The sequence below is a fragment of the Trachymyrmex septentrionalis genome, unplaced genomic scaffold, assembly GCF_001594115.1.
Source record: "Trachymyrmex septentrionalis isolate Tsep2-gDNA-1 unplaced genomic scaffold, Tsep1.0 scaffold11, whole genome shotgun sequence".
Lineage (NCBI taxonomy): Eukaryota > Metazoa > Arthropoda > Insecta > Hymenoptera > Formicidae > Trachymyrmex > Trachymyrmex septentrionalis.
Window position 1 is genome coordinate 3,439,048 of NW_017304228.1, and position 15,605 is coordinate 3,454,652.

The 15,605-nt window shown below is 30.1% G+C and overlaps 2 protein-coding genes across 4 annotated transcripts in view; both read left to right on the top strand.

Moving 5' to 3' along the window:
• LOC108750306 (cystinosin homolog) overlaps window positions 1-9,950 on the top strand; it is a 26,970-nt gene extending 17,020 nt beyond the window's left edge. The window contains exons 4-11 of one of the 3 annotated variants that reach the window (XM_018489676.1): window positions 1,603-1,654; window positions 2,117-2,207; window positions 3,114-3,308; window positions 4,104-4,344; window positions 4,505-4,624; window positions 5,154-5,442; window positions 5,536-5,638; window positions 9,866-9,950. In XM_018489676.1, coding sequence (XP_018345178.1) covers window positions 1,615-1,654; window positions 2,117-2,207; window positions 3,114-3,308; window positions 4,104-4,344; window positions 4,505-4,624; window positions 5,154-5,442; window positions 5,536-5,638; window positions 9,866-9,935 — 1,149 coding nt within the window. In that variant the 5' untranslated portion in view covers window positions 1,603-1,614 and the 3' untranslated portion in view covers window positions 9,936-9,950. Of the gene's footprint in view, window positions 1-1,042; window positions 1,655-2,116; window positions 2,208-3,113; window positions 3,309-4,103; window positions 4,345-4,504; window positions 4,625-5,153; window positions 5,443-5,535; window positions 5,639-6,122; window positions 6,221-9,865 lie in introns of those variants that run through there. The other 2 variants (XM_018489694.1, XM_018489685.1) reach the window with 2 other exon arrangements.
• Window positions 9,951-9,962: 12 nt separating this feature from the next.
• Window positions 9,963-12,345, top strand: LOC108750322 (39S ribosomal protein L55, mitochondrial). Its single transcript, XM_018489706.1, has 2 exons — window positions 9,963-10,513; window positions 12,018-12,345. The coding sequence occupies exon 2, from the start codon at window positions 12,019-12,021 to the stop codon at window positions 12,343-12,345; it is 327 nt and encodes a 108-aa protein (XP_018345208.1). The 5' UTR covers window positions 9,963-10,513; window position 12,018.
• Window positions 12,346-15,605: the final 3,260 nt, after the last annotated feature.

Consider the following 15,605-nt stretch of genomic DNA (forward strand, 5'->3'; position numbering starts at 1 on the left):
GGAAAAAATGTTTCTTATATAAATATATAAAATTATATATAATTATATAATGAAAGTAATTTTTCACAATCTAATTTTCTAAGTGTAATTAATGACACTCTTTGTACATATTTTAGTTATTTATTAATATATTTGCTAAAGAGAATCCAAATCAAGAATCGAAACATTTTTATTTAATTATTATATACAATAAAGCTCATTGCAATTATCTAGGATTAGCTCTCAAAGGCTTGTTTATTCCTAATTGATTTAATTCATTAGAACCTATAGTATTTTTATTGTTTTATTACTTATTTATAAGAATTTGCACAACACCGTCTGATAGTTACGCAAAACTAACGTTACTTTTAATATTATATACAAATTGCGACTCGTTTCTCTAGAAAGCTAAGAACGATGAGAAATTATAATCAATTGTAAAAAAGTTGGACATTATATTGTCCTACGAATATATAAGTTTGTATTTTGTTAAATGTATATTCTCATTATTTAGTTTCAGTGTTAACATTGCACCAATGTTATTTTGACTTTAAGCGAGACTTTAAATCTCTTTTTGCCTCGTTTTAAAGCTGAAAAAGAGATAGAGACAAGGAGAGTTTTAAGCCTTGCTTAAAATCAAAGTAACGTCAGTGCAATCGCGGGCCTTAGTCCTCTTAATAATTCATTTTTATTAAATTAAAAAAAAATATTTTGCTACGTTATAAGTTTCTATATTAAATATACAGTAAATATACAAATATTTACTATATTTGCACTTAGATTAAACTATTTCTTTAAGCAATAGCTTTATTTCCTTTAATTTTTTAAAGTAATTACATAATTATATATACATACATACATTATATTTTGCTTCTGTCTTTTTTCGATCATTCACTCCATTATTTCTTACAAAAACATATTATGTGCATATGTATGTGTGTGTCTTTTCTCAATGTGGATTCATTAAACTCAAATGATTGCATATCTGTCATCCCTGCGAGAGTGTGAATCTTGCCGCCAAATGTCACTCCAGCTGACAAGTGTCAGCTGTGGCGCGTCGTGGGTCACATGCTCATTGTTGACGTCGCGTACCGTTACTCCTTATCGCTTTTTTAACTACTTTTAACTGCGAGAACTTATCGCGATTGTGTCGGTGCAAAACGTCGCGTTCGCGTTCATTGCTCATTCTGATACTCTTACAACGGAGAACACTCGGTGAAATGATATCTACGATAATGAACGGCACTCGTCGTCGACGTCATCGTTATCGCTCAACATTCTGATAACCGCAAAAATTTGAGATATCCACGAAGATCCGAGACGATCTACCAATCATCAAGATCGTCAACAAGCAGCACTTGTAACGAAATGCCACAGCGCGTAAAGTGTTATCGTAAAGCACGAATTGCCGTGATGATCTCGCGCATTTTGAGGTTAAATCCGCCGTTCTTCACATGCTTGCCACGTTCGTGCCATCAGCGGAAGCCCTAACTCCTCGAACGCACTGGACGCCGCGAAAGAGCGCGATGACAATGGCGTTTTTGCAACAATAACTGCAGTAATTGCTACCTCGCTTGAGGAGCGATAATACCAACCTAAACATAGTACGTTATCTTGTTTCAGCTATCGTGCAATATGGCTTTGTTGCAATACTCGTGGATCTTGTTACTACCAGGTGAGATCAAGAAAGAAGCATAGAGAAGTATGTACAACCCGCTAAACACAAAGAAAGTAATAGTAACATTACATCATAATATTATAATCTTTCATTCATTAATATAAATATGTAGAATCACATAATTTATAGTTTTATAGTTTTCATATAAATATTTAACATTACATGACAATACTATAATTTTCCGCTCATCAATATAAATATGAATATAACACATGTTGTACACAGTCGTGTAATTGTTATGTACAAAATGTGTTATATTCATGTACTAAAATTCACTACCAGCGCTGAAAAATCGATATTTGCACTTTAGATTTTCAGCATTGGTAATAAATTTTGGAATACGATCCATATAGTTAAGTAGGAAATTATAATAATTGATGTAATGTTATTATTAGTTTGTGCTTAGTGGGAATGTTTTCATTTTCATTACTATAGATTACACGTCGTTCATATTTGCAGTTTTGACATGCGTTCAGGGAGACCTTAGGGCATCAACGCAGGATTTGGAAGTACAACTCAATCAGCAGAGCTCATTCAACTTATCACTGACGTGAGTAGCTTGTTATGTGTCACTAACTTGAGCTATGTATTACATTGGATTACATTATAGATATCGTCGCATACTTATAGATTTTATTGGCTATTGGAAGTTGTAATATGAGCTGTTGTATTGCTTTTAGGGACATGTATATGTTGACAGTGCTGATATAGGGTACTTTCCAGCAAGAGATACAAATGACATAGTGTAACTCATGAATTATTTCATCTTTGTTTAGTATTGTTATCAAACAACAATTCATTCTATTAAGATCCAGCCACAATAAAAAGCAGATGATAGAAACAGGGAATTACACAGACAATAGATTTTAACCTACAGAAAATACTGTATTGATACACAATTTCTGATAGGTCGAAATCCATACACAGCAGAGAATCTTGCAGCAATATTGCTGTAACATTTGTAGTGTTGCTGGAATGACTTGTGTTATATGGGAATTTATTACCTTGTTTCTATTGCCTGTGCTTTTCATTTGGGATTGCACTGTTTTCTATCTCTTGCTGGAAAACACCTATAGTTGTTACTTATGTCTGTGAGATAAATTAAGTACATTAGTAGAAACCTTTGTTGTATATATGCATGATAAAAAGTTCTTTAAAACTAATATATTTGTGTTCTATCACCTTCACCCACATTAAGCTTATATTAGTTAATCTAAGCATGCCATGGCGACAGAATTCGTTTTGTCCCCTTTTATGCTCTAAAACTGATAACAACAGACATCTAATGGCGTTAAAATGTAATATTGTTTTCGGACTTTATACTTTATCATTCAATTACAAAATGATAAATCAATGATAGCTTGAATGACTTGAATGATAGGCTCATGTCAGTGTGGTTCAGAATTGCGTATATACTAAAAATGAGATTTTTTACTAGCTACATCTTACTTTGCAGGGAACCGTTAGAACCTGATAGCAGAACTGCAAAGGTTACGATAGATGTACAGCATCCTGATCTGTTATCTACAAGCCCATCAAACTTTTCTATTACACCAGGAGACTCAAAAACAGAATGGATTATTTATGTTAAAGGCCTGAGCGCAGGTCATTTGATTGTTAGCGCTAATGTAACCCCTAGTGATATCACAGAGTAAGTATAGGAAGATTTTATATCAATTTTGCGAGCTCTTTTTTTTTATATTTTGATTAAACGTTTCAATCGGCTGTTGATATTTTAAATAATAATTGATTACGAACGTATATTTATCAGTTGATATAAATATTGTGAAACAATAAACAGCGGGGTACAGAGCACTGATGCTTTCGTTCCCTCCCTATCTTCGTGACTAATTCTGAAAAGATTCAAAAGATCAGTGTAAAATTCACTTCCATTGCACTCAGACTGCTAGCTAAGATTGCCCAGATAGCTTCTTGACCTAAACTTGTCAACCAAGCTGTAACTTAAAGTTTCGTTAGTCTGTCTCCAGATGTTGAACAGATTATTTCCTTCAATTGCAGTGTATAATAATTGCTGTGTCTAAATAATTTTATATATAACTTTTTTTTATAATTTATTTATAAATCATTTTAATATTTTTATAATACTGATAAGTGAAAGTTATTAAATATATCTTAGTGATGAAATATCTGCAAATTTTACTACCGAAATCAATGCTATTATTTATTATTTAAACTTATTGGTACTTTTTAAAATCAATTTTTAGAAAGTGTTGTGTGAGATAAATTTACCTCGAAATTTGCAATTATTATCAAAACTGTTGAAAAATGTCTATGTACAAAATTATTATTATACCGCAAGATCAGTTACATAATATCGATTTAAAGTGATAAAATTCTATTTCTGTTATTTTTATTTAACATATATTTTTTAAAATAATATTTTAACAATGTATGCAAAAAAAATAACTTGTATATCTCTTTTTAGTTTCTCCCAAGCGTTTGTTAGAGTAACAATAGAGAAATCAGATACATTATATCACATCAGTGCTGTGGTTGGATGGATATATTTTTTAGCATGGAGCGTAAGCTTCTATCCACAAATCTATATTAATTATAAACGTAAAAGTGTTGTGGGTCTTAATTTTGATTATGTGTCACTAAATCTTGTCGGTTTTCTTATGTACGCACTGTTTAATTGCGGTCTGTACTGGATACCTGAGATTGAGGTAAGATATTGCCATTTGTTTCTATATCTTGCAATAAAATAAAAGAGAGAGAAAGCGCGCTAACATTGAGATATTTTTATAAATAAATAATTTTTAGTAAGAATGTGAAATAAAAATGTGCCTATTATGACGCTCAATTAACTTATTAAAATATTTGCAGAAAGAATATTTTGAACGATATCCAAAAGGCTTGAATCCTGTACAAATCAATGATATATTTTTTTCGTTACATGCAGTATTTGCTAGTATAATAGTTATCGGACAATGTTTTATTCATGAGGTAACTAAACATAAAAACAGCATATATTTAAGAGGATCCTAAAGTGAAGCTTGAAGTCACCAGATATCGCTGTTTTTCCAGCGACATATCTTTATATATTAGTATCTCACACAACCTATGATACACGAAGTCGCACGTCCGTGTCAATTTTCGTATAACAAATTTATCACGATAAAGCGTCTAAATCTAATTCTAAGAACTCGACGTTATTTATTCGTGCAAATTACGTGTCTGTGGATTACTATTTCGTAAGTACAGGTTGCAAACTTCCGTATCAAGCCAATGTTGTCATGACTTGACAGCTTGATACACCATGTTACACTAAGAAATGGTAAAAAAATATATCAATTTTGAAATTTTTGGTCGTTCTTGGCATAAACTCCACCTCACAGATACGTATTAACGCGAGAAAAAAGTATTTGTTATACAAAAATTATATGATTTAGTCGGTAATATCGATAACTTTAGGATCCCCTTAAAATAGCTATTTGTAGAAATTGAAATTTCATCGTATTTATTTTTACTTCAGACTGGTAATCAAAGAGTATCAACGACTGCACGTATTATCCATGGGATATTTGCGATTTTTATACTAATATCTTTGATATTATCTTCCGTGAAGACAATCCAATGGCTAGATTTTCTCTACTACTGTAGCTACGTTAAGCTCAGCGTAACGCTTATTAAATACGTACCGCAAGCATTTTACAATTATAGGAGGAAATCCACTGTCGGCTGGAGTATAGGAAATGTATTTTTAGATTTTACGGGTGGCATTTTATCAATGCTACAGATGATACTCAACGCTTATAACTATGGTAAACATACAAATGTACAACTAAATTTACTTTCGTCTTGTATATAGAAAACTAATGTTTATAAGATATTAACGTCATAAATTTTTATCTCAGATGACTGGGAGAGTATTTTTGGAGACCCAACCAAATTCGGTCTTGGATTCTTTTCTGTGGCATTTGATGTATTTTTCTTAATTCAGCACTATGTTCTGTACAGGTATGTATATATGCATGCTTTAATATTGCTTGCGCTTTGCATCCAATTTTTTTTATCAAATAATTTTTTTTTTAATCCTAAACTTATGCTAATAATAAAATAATACTTTGCGAATTAAGCTTTTGTATAAGATCTAATGATTATGTATTAGATTTCATGCATGTAGAAAGTGGAGATGTGTTGGCTGATCTTTTTATATATTGCATATATTTTTGATGGTTAATAAGCATTATTAATTGCATGATTTTATTAACTATTAATATAACAGCGGACTTCGATACTTCATTACTCGTATTATTTTAATTATATTTCGTTGTATAAATATTATACACAATGATAGTATGTTAAACATTAATATGAGAATAGAATACCCATTTATGATTGAATTTCTTTAATCGCATATATATGTATGCCATTTCGTCTTACTTATTTAGTGAGCTACGTAATTGTAGATATGACGTAGAGCAAGACTTTGATTTTACAGACATAACGATGAGAAGATGATTGACCTGAATGGCAGAATATAGCGACTCTTCGACGAGGACTTAATTTCCCTTCCTTAAAATCTTTTCCTGATTCATATTTTATATAGATTTATATAGATTTTCCATATTTTATATAGTTTTATATATTTATATAAATCTTTTCACAAATTTTCTCATTTATCATTATTATATACATAGGATATAATAGATAGAATATAAAGTTTAAAATGCATACAAAACGAATATATATCAGCATGCGCGATATCAAAGTATATGCAAATTTTTATATATTCTTTTTTCTTCTCAGTATTGATATTTGTGAAAAGATTTCATAAAGAATATGTTTTTAAAAAATTATATAAGTAAAAAGTTTGTATATTGTGTGTATCTGCAATATAAATAATTTTTACTTTTATAATTTTTATTAATAAATTTTATTTAATTTTAAGTCGAAAATATATATGAATTAACATCATAGCTATGACAGAAAATATTTATATTTTTTCTAATTAGTTTAAATATGATTTTTTATTAAAGATATTTAAATTAAGAAGATAGTAAAAATTACTATCTACTATAAAAAATCTAACATTAAATTGGAACAGTATCGAAATAAAAATAAGAGGTAAATGATACAATCTTACGGGAAATTTTGCACAAATAAATGACGTATTTTTTATAATATTTATCAAATAAATTATATAAAATAAAGAATCGTATTTAGTAGTTTACATTGAATATAAAATAAGAACACTATATTTAAAAAGAAAATAATATATGGATGTTCGAAGATTTTTTTCAAGGTAGTAGTTGTTAAAGAATCAGAGAATTATATTGACGTTACAATAAATGATTATTATTGACATTGTTATAATAAAAATAATATTTCATGGAGCCAATATTTATCTCGATACGAAGTTTCATTATTTTCACACGGTCCCATTTGTTTATTACGCATCAAACTAAATCCCTACCCAAGATAATTACAGATGGTATTTTAAATACTAAATGTGATATTGACACGTTATACTATATCCCCAGTTATATTTTATTTGATTACCGTACGATAAATATAAAAAAGGTTGATTATTCGCATGAGGCATGTTACGCGTTTATTATTATTATTGTTGTATTATGCATTAAAAAGATTTAATTGTTGTAAATTTTGTAAATTGCACGGTGGTAAAAAAAAATGCGGCGATTTTAGCTATAACTTGGGAGAATAATCATCCGAATATTTGTGTGTGACATTCCATGTCGAGTATGTGAAATTGTGTATTTTATTTTCATTAACCTAGGAATAAATATCTATCTCAGATAGCACATATCCACAATCGGAACATAAGACATCTTAAAGTTTTTTAAAACTTTTGTGATCTAATGTTTATGCTCAGAGAAAGATACAGAGGTTGCAACTATGAAGATGATAATTGTACAAGTTTTATTATATGTAGAATTAATGTATATAGTTGAATAAATTAATATATATATATATATATATACGTAAGTGAATATACTATTGAATAAACTATTTTATATATTGCAATAATTATAAAATGGTTTGTTTATTTGTATACAAGATAGTAGTGGCAATTATAAAAAACGACTTAATGACGTTTTTACGACGTTATATCCTGATTTTGGATATGATACTGCTTGGGATATCTTCATTTTCTCGTTTCGAATGCATAATAATTAACATCTGAAAGATTTCATTGGTAAATATAAGCTCTGTTATTTTTTTATATAACCCCCGAGATAAATAAATGAATCGATTGAAAAGTTTCACGATAGGAGTTTAATCGCGAAATTAATGCGAGGGGTTTTTGAGAAACAGAGAGGGATTAAAATACTTTTCAAATAACGTTATTTTATTTGAATGTGTAATAATCGAGGTAATAACTGTTCGAATAATTATGAATATGTATATGCAGACGAAGTTTCTTGTATATATCTTTTAAACGAACTGTAACGATAAAATAAAAATAAGTAAAGTTGCCAGTGCCCATCCGGAACTCTCCTCCTTTTTACTGTAGGAATTGGTCACTTTGATTCCCGGATTAATCTAAGGAATGAATTACATATTTTGAAATAACATGAAAATTATAAAAGTGAACTAATTCACTAGATAATTTATTGGTCAACGCATCTAGTGAATTTTGCTTACTTTTGTAATTTTTAAAGTTTTTCAACTTTTTTCAATTCGCAAATGCTTTAACGCTTAGAATATATGTTTTTATCAGATTTTATCAGATCTGTGAACATGCAGAAATAAAAAGTGAAGTTTCAATGTTTTATTTTTATTTTATTGTATTAAAAGTTGGTAAGGACGCGGGATTGGCGTTGATTAAAATAAGAGTAAATAATATATTTTAAATAGTTTTCACAATTTTTAAAATACTTTTTACTTAGCACCTCACATTCGCTTTTTTGCTTCTTTTTACATTTTTTTAAATTTTCGCAGCATACTTGGAGATCTTTTGCAATACACTACTTAAAAATAGAAACCTTTTAATCAAAATCTGGCCATGACAAGAGGTCTAACATTTTTGATAAAAAAATCGACTGATATGTTTTATCTCATTCTGCAATGATGCGAGAGAAAAAAAAGTGCTATCTCGCGCTGACTAAAGCGATTTGATAAAAAACGTTAGACTAATCGTATGTATGCTATCTCATGGCCAGACTATAATTGTTTTCCTTTAAGAGACAGTCGAGACAAATATCATCTTATCTGTTATTCAATGTGTAATTCAATGAATACCAACACTGATAAATTCATAATGTCCAATTATATCTATATAATTTGAATTATTTGTAAATATTTTTATATTTTATCGCTATTGCTCTTATTCATATATTCATATATTCAATATATTGTTAATTTAACTAATACAATGAAGTTAAACAATTTAAAGACTAGCAAACGTAAATCCAATTCTGTCCTAGATTCAATTCTGTCCAATTTAATTTTATTCTATTGCTTTTTGAATTCTTACGACAAATTCTGATTGATTATAATCAAATCGACTACTGCATAACTAAATTGTTTCACCTATATTCTTCCATCATCAAACGTAAAAAAAACTTTAGTTGTAACTGTAAAGTAAACAACTATAATCTACCTATCATAGCTAAAAGTGCGGTCTTACGCTTTAGAATGCTCGACCATGATTGGCGATATCTTAAAACTTTTACGTATGATAGCCTTAATTTAAAAAAATGTTGTATTGTGTATTAAATTTGATTCAAATTTATTACATGTAATTTATTAATAATTTAGTTTATTATTTTAGTTTATTAATTACTAAGTGCATTAGCATAAGTACGTTAATATAGATGTTGGTTACTTTGAAACTAACTACAGAAATTGATTAATTTTGACACAAAGTGGAAGTTAAAAATAACAATATATTATTATTCAAAGAATTATTATTGCTTGTTTAATACATAACATCGAAAAAGGATAGAACGATATTTGTGTCAACTATATTTTTTAAAAGGAAAGCAGTCTCTGATCAAAGGGTCCCTAGTTAAAAAACCCTGAGACCATAATCGACCCCCAATTAACTCGACTAATTCTACTAATCAACTTAACACACTTTGTTTTAATGATATTTGAAAGATTTATACTCTCCCCCATCCCTCTTCCCGAGCGTGCCGGGAGATCATGAATCTCCGTGATCGCCGCTCGTCATTCTCAATGTGCTTAAAAAATGTGTCGCAATTCCTTTCCTTGCAGGAATCGCGCGGACTATGCCGAGCTGCTCGGCCATTGCCAGGAGGAGCCCGAAGGCGCGTACAGCGCATGAAAATACGAAAAGTCGCTTATCACATCGCAAAATCATCGTCCCCTTGTCAGAACGCTTAAGAGTAACGATCGTCGCAACGCACCCTCCTCTCTTCGTCGTACGGCACACGCACACTATCCTATTTGCGTTTCGCGAGAAGAGGACGTGGATAGCCATCCACGTCCTCCCGCTCCTCGATCGGAATCAAGGTCGAAGAGGATTGACTTACCCCATCAAGTTAAATCTTCCGCCGTCTCTCCCGGCAGTCGTGGCACCTCCTTCACCGTCTTGTGGAGACGCACGATTGCCAAACTCTACCGATCGAGCCTCCTCTCAGGACGAATCGCACGCAAAATGCACTCACCGCCCGTATGTGTACACCACACCGAAAGAAACGCGTAGACTGCCGGGATCGGCAGCGCCGATTACCGCTCATTTTAAACATATTTCGATAATCGCAATTCGATTGTACGGCAGCGCGCGCAGTCGTCGCCATTCATTTGCCGCGCCTGAACGCCACGTGACCGTTCCGATGGTTCAACTGCGCAGAGCTTCAAGTCGTTGCATCAAGTCACTCATCTCGTCGATAGTCTCGGCAGGTAAGCTCTGTTCCATCGTCTTCGTGAAGTTTTCTCGTTGTTTTATGAGTGTAAACATAGTGATATAATCACGCTTTAATGAGTGTGAGATAACTTTGAATGATCAAATAAGTAACGTGTCATCTATGCTCAATATTGCCAAGCATAGATGACATAACCTATAAAAAATATCTTTATAAACATCAATTAATATGTATTCTTATCAATGTAAATTAACTTTAATCTCAGTTTAATTTACTCTTTATCCCTTTCTAATTCAATTAGTTTAATTTTAATCTTTATTCGACTAACTCTTTATCTCTTTCTAGTTGTAACAATTAAAAAAAAAGATGAAGAGCAAATTAAATCGAGATTAAAGTTAATCTACATTGATAAAAATAGATATTAATTGGTGTTTATAAAAACATTTTTTGCATTGGTAGAAACGGGCATAGTTCTTCAAATTAAAAAGAAGATAAAAAAGAAATTAAATCAAAATTAATTTACATTGATAATAGAAGATATAAAAATAATAGATCAATGTTATAATTTTACACTGAACAATATAAATGTAATATAATATATGTTGTACATAATAGTTACATTGTTAAATGTGAAGTTAATAAATTATAACATTAATAAATGTATTACTTTTAAGTTAGTATTGACAGGCATGATATTCGTGTAATGTGAAGTATCTAATAGTGAATTTAATTGCTTGTATTAAACTACATTAGTGTATATTAAAAGCTGCTATATATTAAATTAGTAGAGAAAGTAAATGTATATGAACAGTTTAAATGATTAAAAATCCAATAATGATATTATCTTGTCTTTAAGAATATACATGTATAATTTCATTGTCATACATGACATACATTTATCATTTTATTTATTATATTATGCCATTGCATTCAGATATTTTACATAAAATAATCTTTAATGTGCATAACTAATTCGACGTAGTACGAGTGATCGAATTCACTATAAGAAAAAATATTTTTTTAATGATTCTATGACAAATAAAGAGAAGATTTTTGATAAGACTGCTTTTTGAAATTGTAACTTATAGGAGTTATCTCCAATATTATTTTAGAATTGTTATTCTGTAATCAAATTATATTTGTGGATGATACTTTTGGATGAATCCTTTGAAGCTAACGCCAAAATCTGTAACAGTTAGTTGACACTAGCTTCATAAGATCTATTTAATATATGTTTATTAAAAGGCATTAATTAATTTCAAAAAATTAAAATGACATTCTTAAAAAAAAATAAATACAAGATTATTTTAATAACAGTAATTCAAATTTGGAAATGTAACATAAAGAATATAATTGAATGGATCCACTAGATCCACTGTCAGCTCTCCATATAAAATTAATAAGATAAAATCAACAAAGTTAGTTAAGTTAATCAAAGTTTGATCAGAGTCGCCTTGTCATCATGCAAATATGTAAAATAAATTTATATTTTGGATAATATTAAGAACCTTGTAAGCTATAGAAATACTTCCTTATTTCAGAATGATTACTTCGCTTGCACGAATTGGCAACTCTGCGACTGTCTTTCGTAGAAGTTTTAATTGTTGGACGGCGGCGATAACGAAGAAGCATAGACCAGTATACGAACGGACGTATCCTACAACACTCGTTTTTTCTGATGGGAGTAGTATAGAGATCGAGTATCATGAGCCGCGGAAGATAATAGTTTTACCGCTGAATCTCGCGGAACTTACAGAGGCAGAACGGAAGCGGAGACTCGAAATGCGTAAGCCGAAAACTAAAATAGTTATAGCCGAAGAATTTGAGGATAACTTCGATGAGAATAGGTATCTCAATTTTAAAAAGTGATTATGTCTCTATTTGAAATGTACTATAAATATACTATATAAATGTATTATAAATGTTATTTGTGTGAAAATATGTATTAATTCATTGAAACCTCTGAAGGTTTTATTTGTTGTCTTATGTAATGTTTATAGATAATTCTATATATTCATTTTCTTCATGGTAGATTATTAACTTTTGTCATATACTATAAAATATATAAAATATATCATAATTTAATAGCAAATAGTTTTAATTATTTCTATAATTATTGAACAGTACTGTAAATTGTACTTATGATAAAATATGACATGTTACATATGAATGTTGAACTGATACAAGCAATGTTCTGTATAACACAGATTTCCAATCTTTATAATAATACGATATAACAGCATAAAAAATAAAATTCTGATGTAATGATCATTACTTCTCTGCCTATCCCATACCATCTTTCTCGCTATCGATTGCTTAGATTGAAATTTAATAAAACATTTTTCATAATATAAAGAGAATTATATGCATGCATGAAATAAACGTAATAATTCCTTGAGTTTTATTAAAAACGACCTTGAACTTGTATTGCAAAAGAAAGTAGACTATACGCCACGGAAATCGAATCGATTACAGGCTCCATACCGCTTTCGAATAATATTCCTTTCTCATTGGGCAATAATCGTTTGAATAAACTTGTTTTCACATCCGCATGAGGGGGCTTTGTAGCCAGGCGAGGTGAAATTCTTCATAACGCGTGACGGATGTGGGCAAATTATAATAAGCTCCTTTTCTCAGGTTAAATGGAATTTCGTCGCCTTGATTCATACGCATCGCATTTTGTTGATATTTTACGGTTACTTCGAGTTTGTCTTACATTACATCAGATAATTGAACATTTTTACTGACATAAAAAGAAATTCAATTATCATTTGTAGCGTTTGTCATTTATATCATTTATACCATTTATATCATTTATATCATTTATACCACGAGCATGACATTCTTCAGGAGACAAGATTTGTTGGGAACTGATTACCAGTCATTAAATGATAGGATATGCGCAAGTAGCACACGTGCCTTATCATTTCTATGATATGTTGCGTGACAAAAGGGGGGTTCACTATGACCGACGTCGCGTCGCGATGTCGTTTGTTTAAGAACGATTTCCTCTGCGACGACTTTCTCCGATTCTCACCTTCGCGCACCAGCACGCACTTTTCGTCGTCCTCACGCTAACCGTAAATAATTACTCGACGAAACAGCGGATGAACTTTCAACGACGTGCAAGGACTGAAAGTCTTATCGTCGCGGTGAAGGCGCGGGCAAGCGAAAGTGATGGATTGGTGCGAATCATTATGATCGATGATTAAAAACAGCTTTGCTCGAGAAAGGCGGATGTGGCAGATGTGTTGCAAATTTGTCACAATCTCATCGAACAGTGAATAGTATCTACACGGAAGCTGTAAAGCTCGTTAGCAATCGAGCAGTTTTTTTATTATTTGCTGTGGCTGATTGTTTTTAATATACATCAACTTATAGAAATATCTTGTCTATAATCGATCACAGAAACATTTGAGTATTGTTTCCTAATCTAATTTCTCATATGTTTCTAGCAATTGGTTCTTTTACAGAAATCTAATACTGATCAATGTAATACTGAAAGACAGTAATTAATTGCTTATTTTAAATATTAAAGTTATTGTTATTTTGTACTCTTAGTACTCAAAATAAGTAAGTAATTACTTTCTTACTGTCTTTCAATAATATACTTGACTAGTATTTATAGATTTTCTGTAAGGGTTGTCCAAACACTGAAGAAACAAAGTACCCTAGCGGAAAAATTTTACGAAAAATACTACAAAGACAAGATTTTAGAAATTCTTAATTTTTCATAGATATTCATAGTGGAACGTAAAGTGGCGTTGTTTGTTTGAAAAACCAAGAAATCCTTCGTCTTCAAATAACGACACTCTACGTTCCACTACGAATATTTACGAAAAATTAAAAATTTCTAAGACAAATAAACCTCACTCTACATCCTACTACAAATATCTAGGAAAAATTAAGAATTTTTTAAATCTTGTCTTATATATATATATATAATCTATTTAGTTTTTCTATATTTTTTCGTAAATATTTTTTTTCTGCCAGTGTAGTGTATTGTAAGCATAATGTGTGATAACTACAGAAGATTTGCTTTTTTTTATTCTTAATAGTATAATAATAAAAAGAAAAAAGTATGAGTCTGACCAAGTCGAACTTTTTTACTGAATGTATTTTTTTCGTAATATAGAATTAGTAAATCAATTTTTTTATTTTTCATTTAATTTCTATTGTATCTATTTTAACAATCTTGAAAATTTCTCAACAAGCGTTTTCTTTCACGTTACTGCATACATTTTTCGGCATATATTTCAACATATATTTTATAGTTGATTATTGCATAACGCGTTTGGATAACATTGGAAAAATGCATGAAATGCATTTGTTTTCATCATACCGTATATATTATTTTGGTAAAAATTAAAGGAAGCATGATCTAACATGTCGGCGCGTCGATCCGAACATAATTATGGCGAGTACTTTCGGCCACGGTGAAATCATCGTTGCGACAGCAGAGAAGCGAGAAAATTTGTTGTTAAGCAACCACAGAGAATATACAGGTCATCGAATATACTGTAACGCGTTCTGCATACGATGGCACCGCCGATGATTTGGGATTTTATTACAACGAATGTTACTTGAGACGTTTGAACTAGCACAGCAAGATCGATTGTCAACTGGCGACGTCGCAGAACGTTAAGCAAGTCGTTATCTTTCTTTACTAATAATAATCCGGGTATTTTTAACTAAGTATATTTAACTAAAAAGAATAATTAACGTGACTTTCAATGACAATTTTCACAATAATTAATTTATAATTCAATAAAAAACACTGTGATTATTTTAATTTAATTATCAAAGTCGCCAATTTCTTCGTCAATTATTTTCGTTAATTTCGAAATATTATAATTTTTATGTATTTGGCATTATGATATTATGCTGCATCATATTTAATAAATGTTTCCTCTTTTAAGAGTGTATTCGAAATGTAACAGTAAAATATAATATAATAAAAACAAAGATTTATGCTACTATCATTATATGAAATTGATAAAAATTCATTATAACAGATTTCGAAAATTTTTATTTGATGTTTTATATAAAAATTAAAATTATCATATTTTTATAATTTATTAAATATATTATATATATAATATATATATATATATATATATATATATATA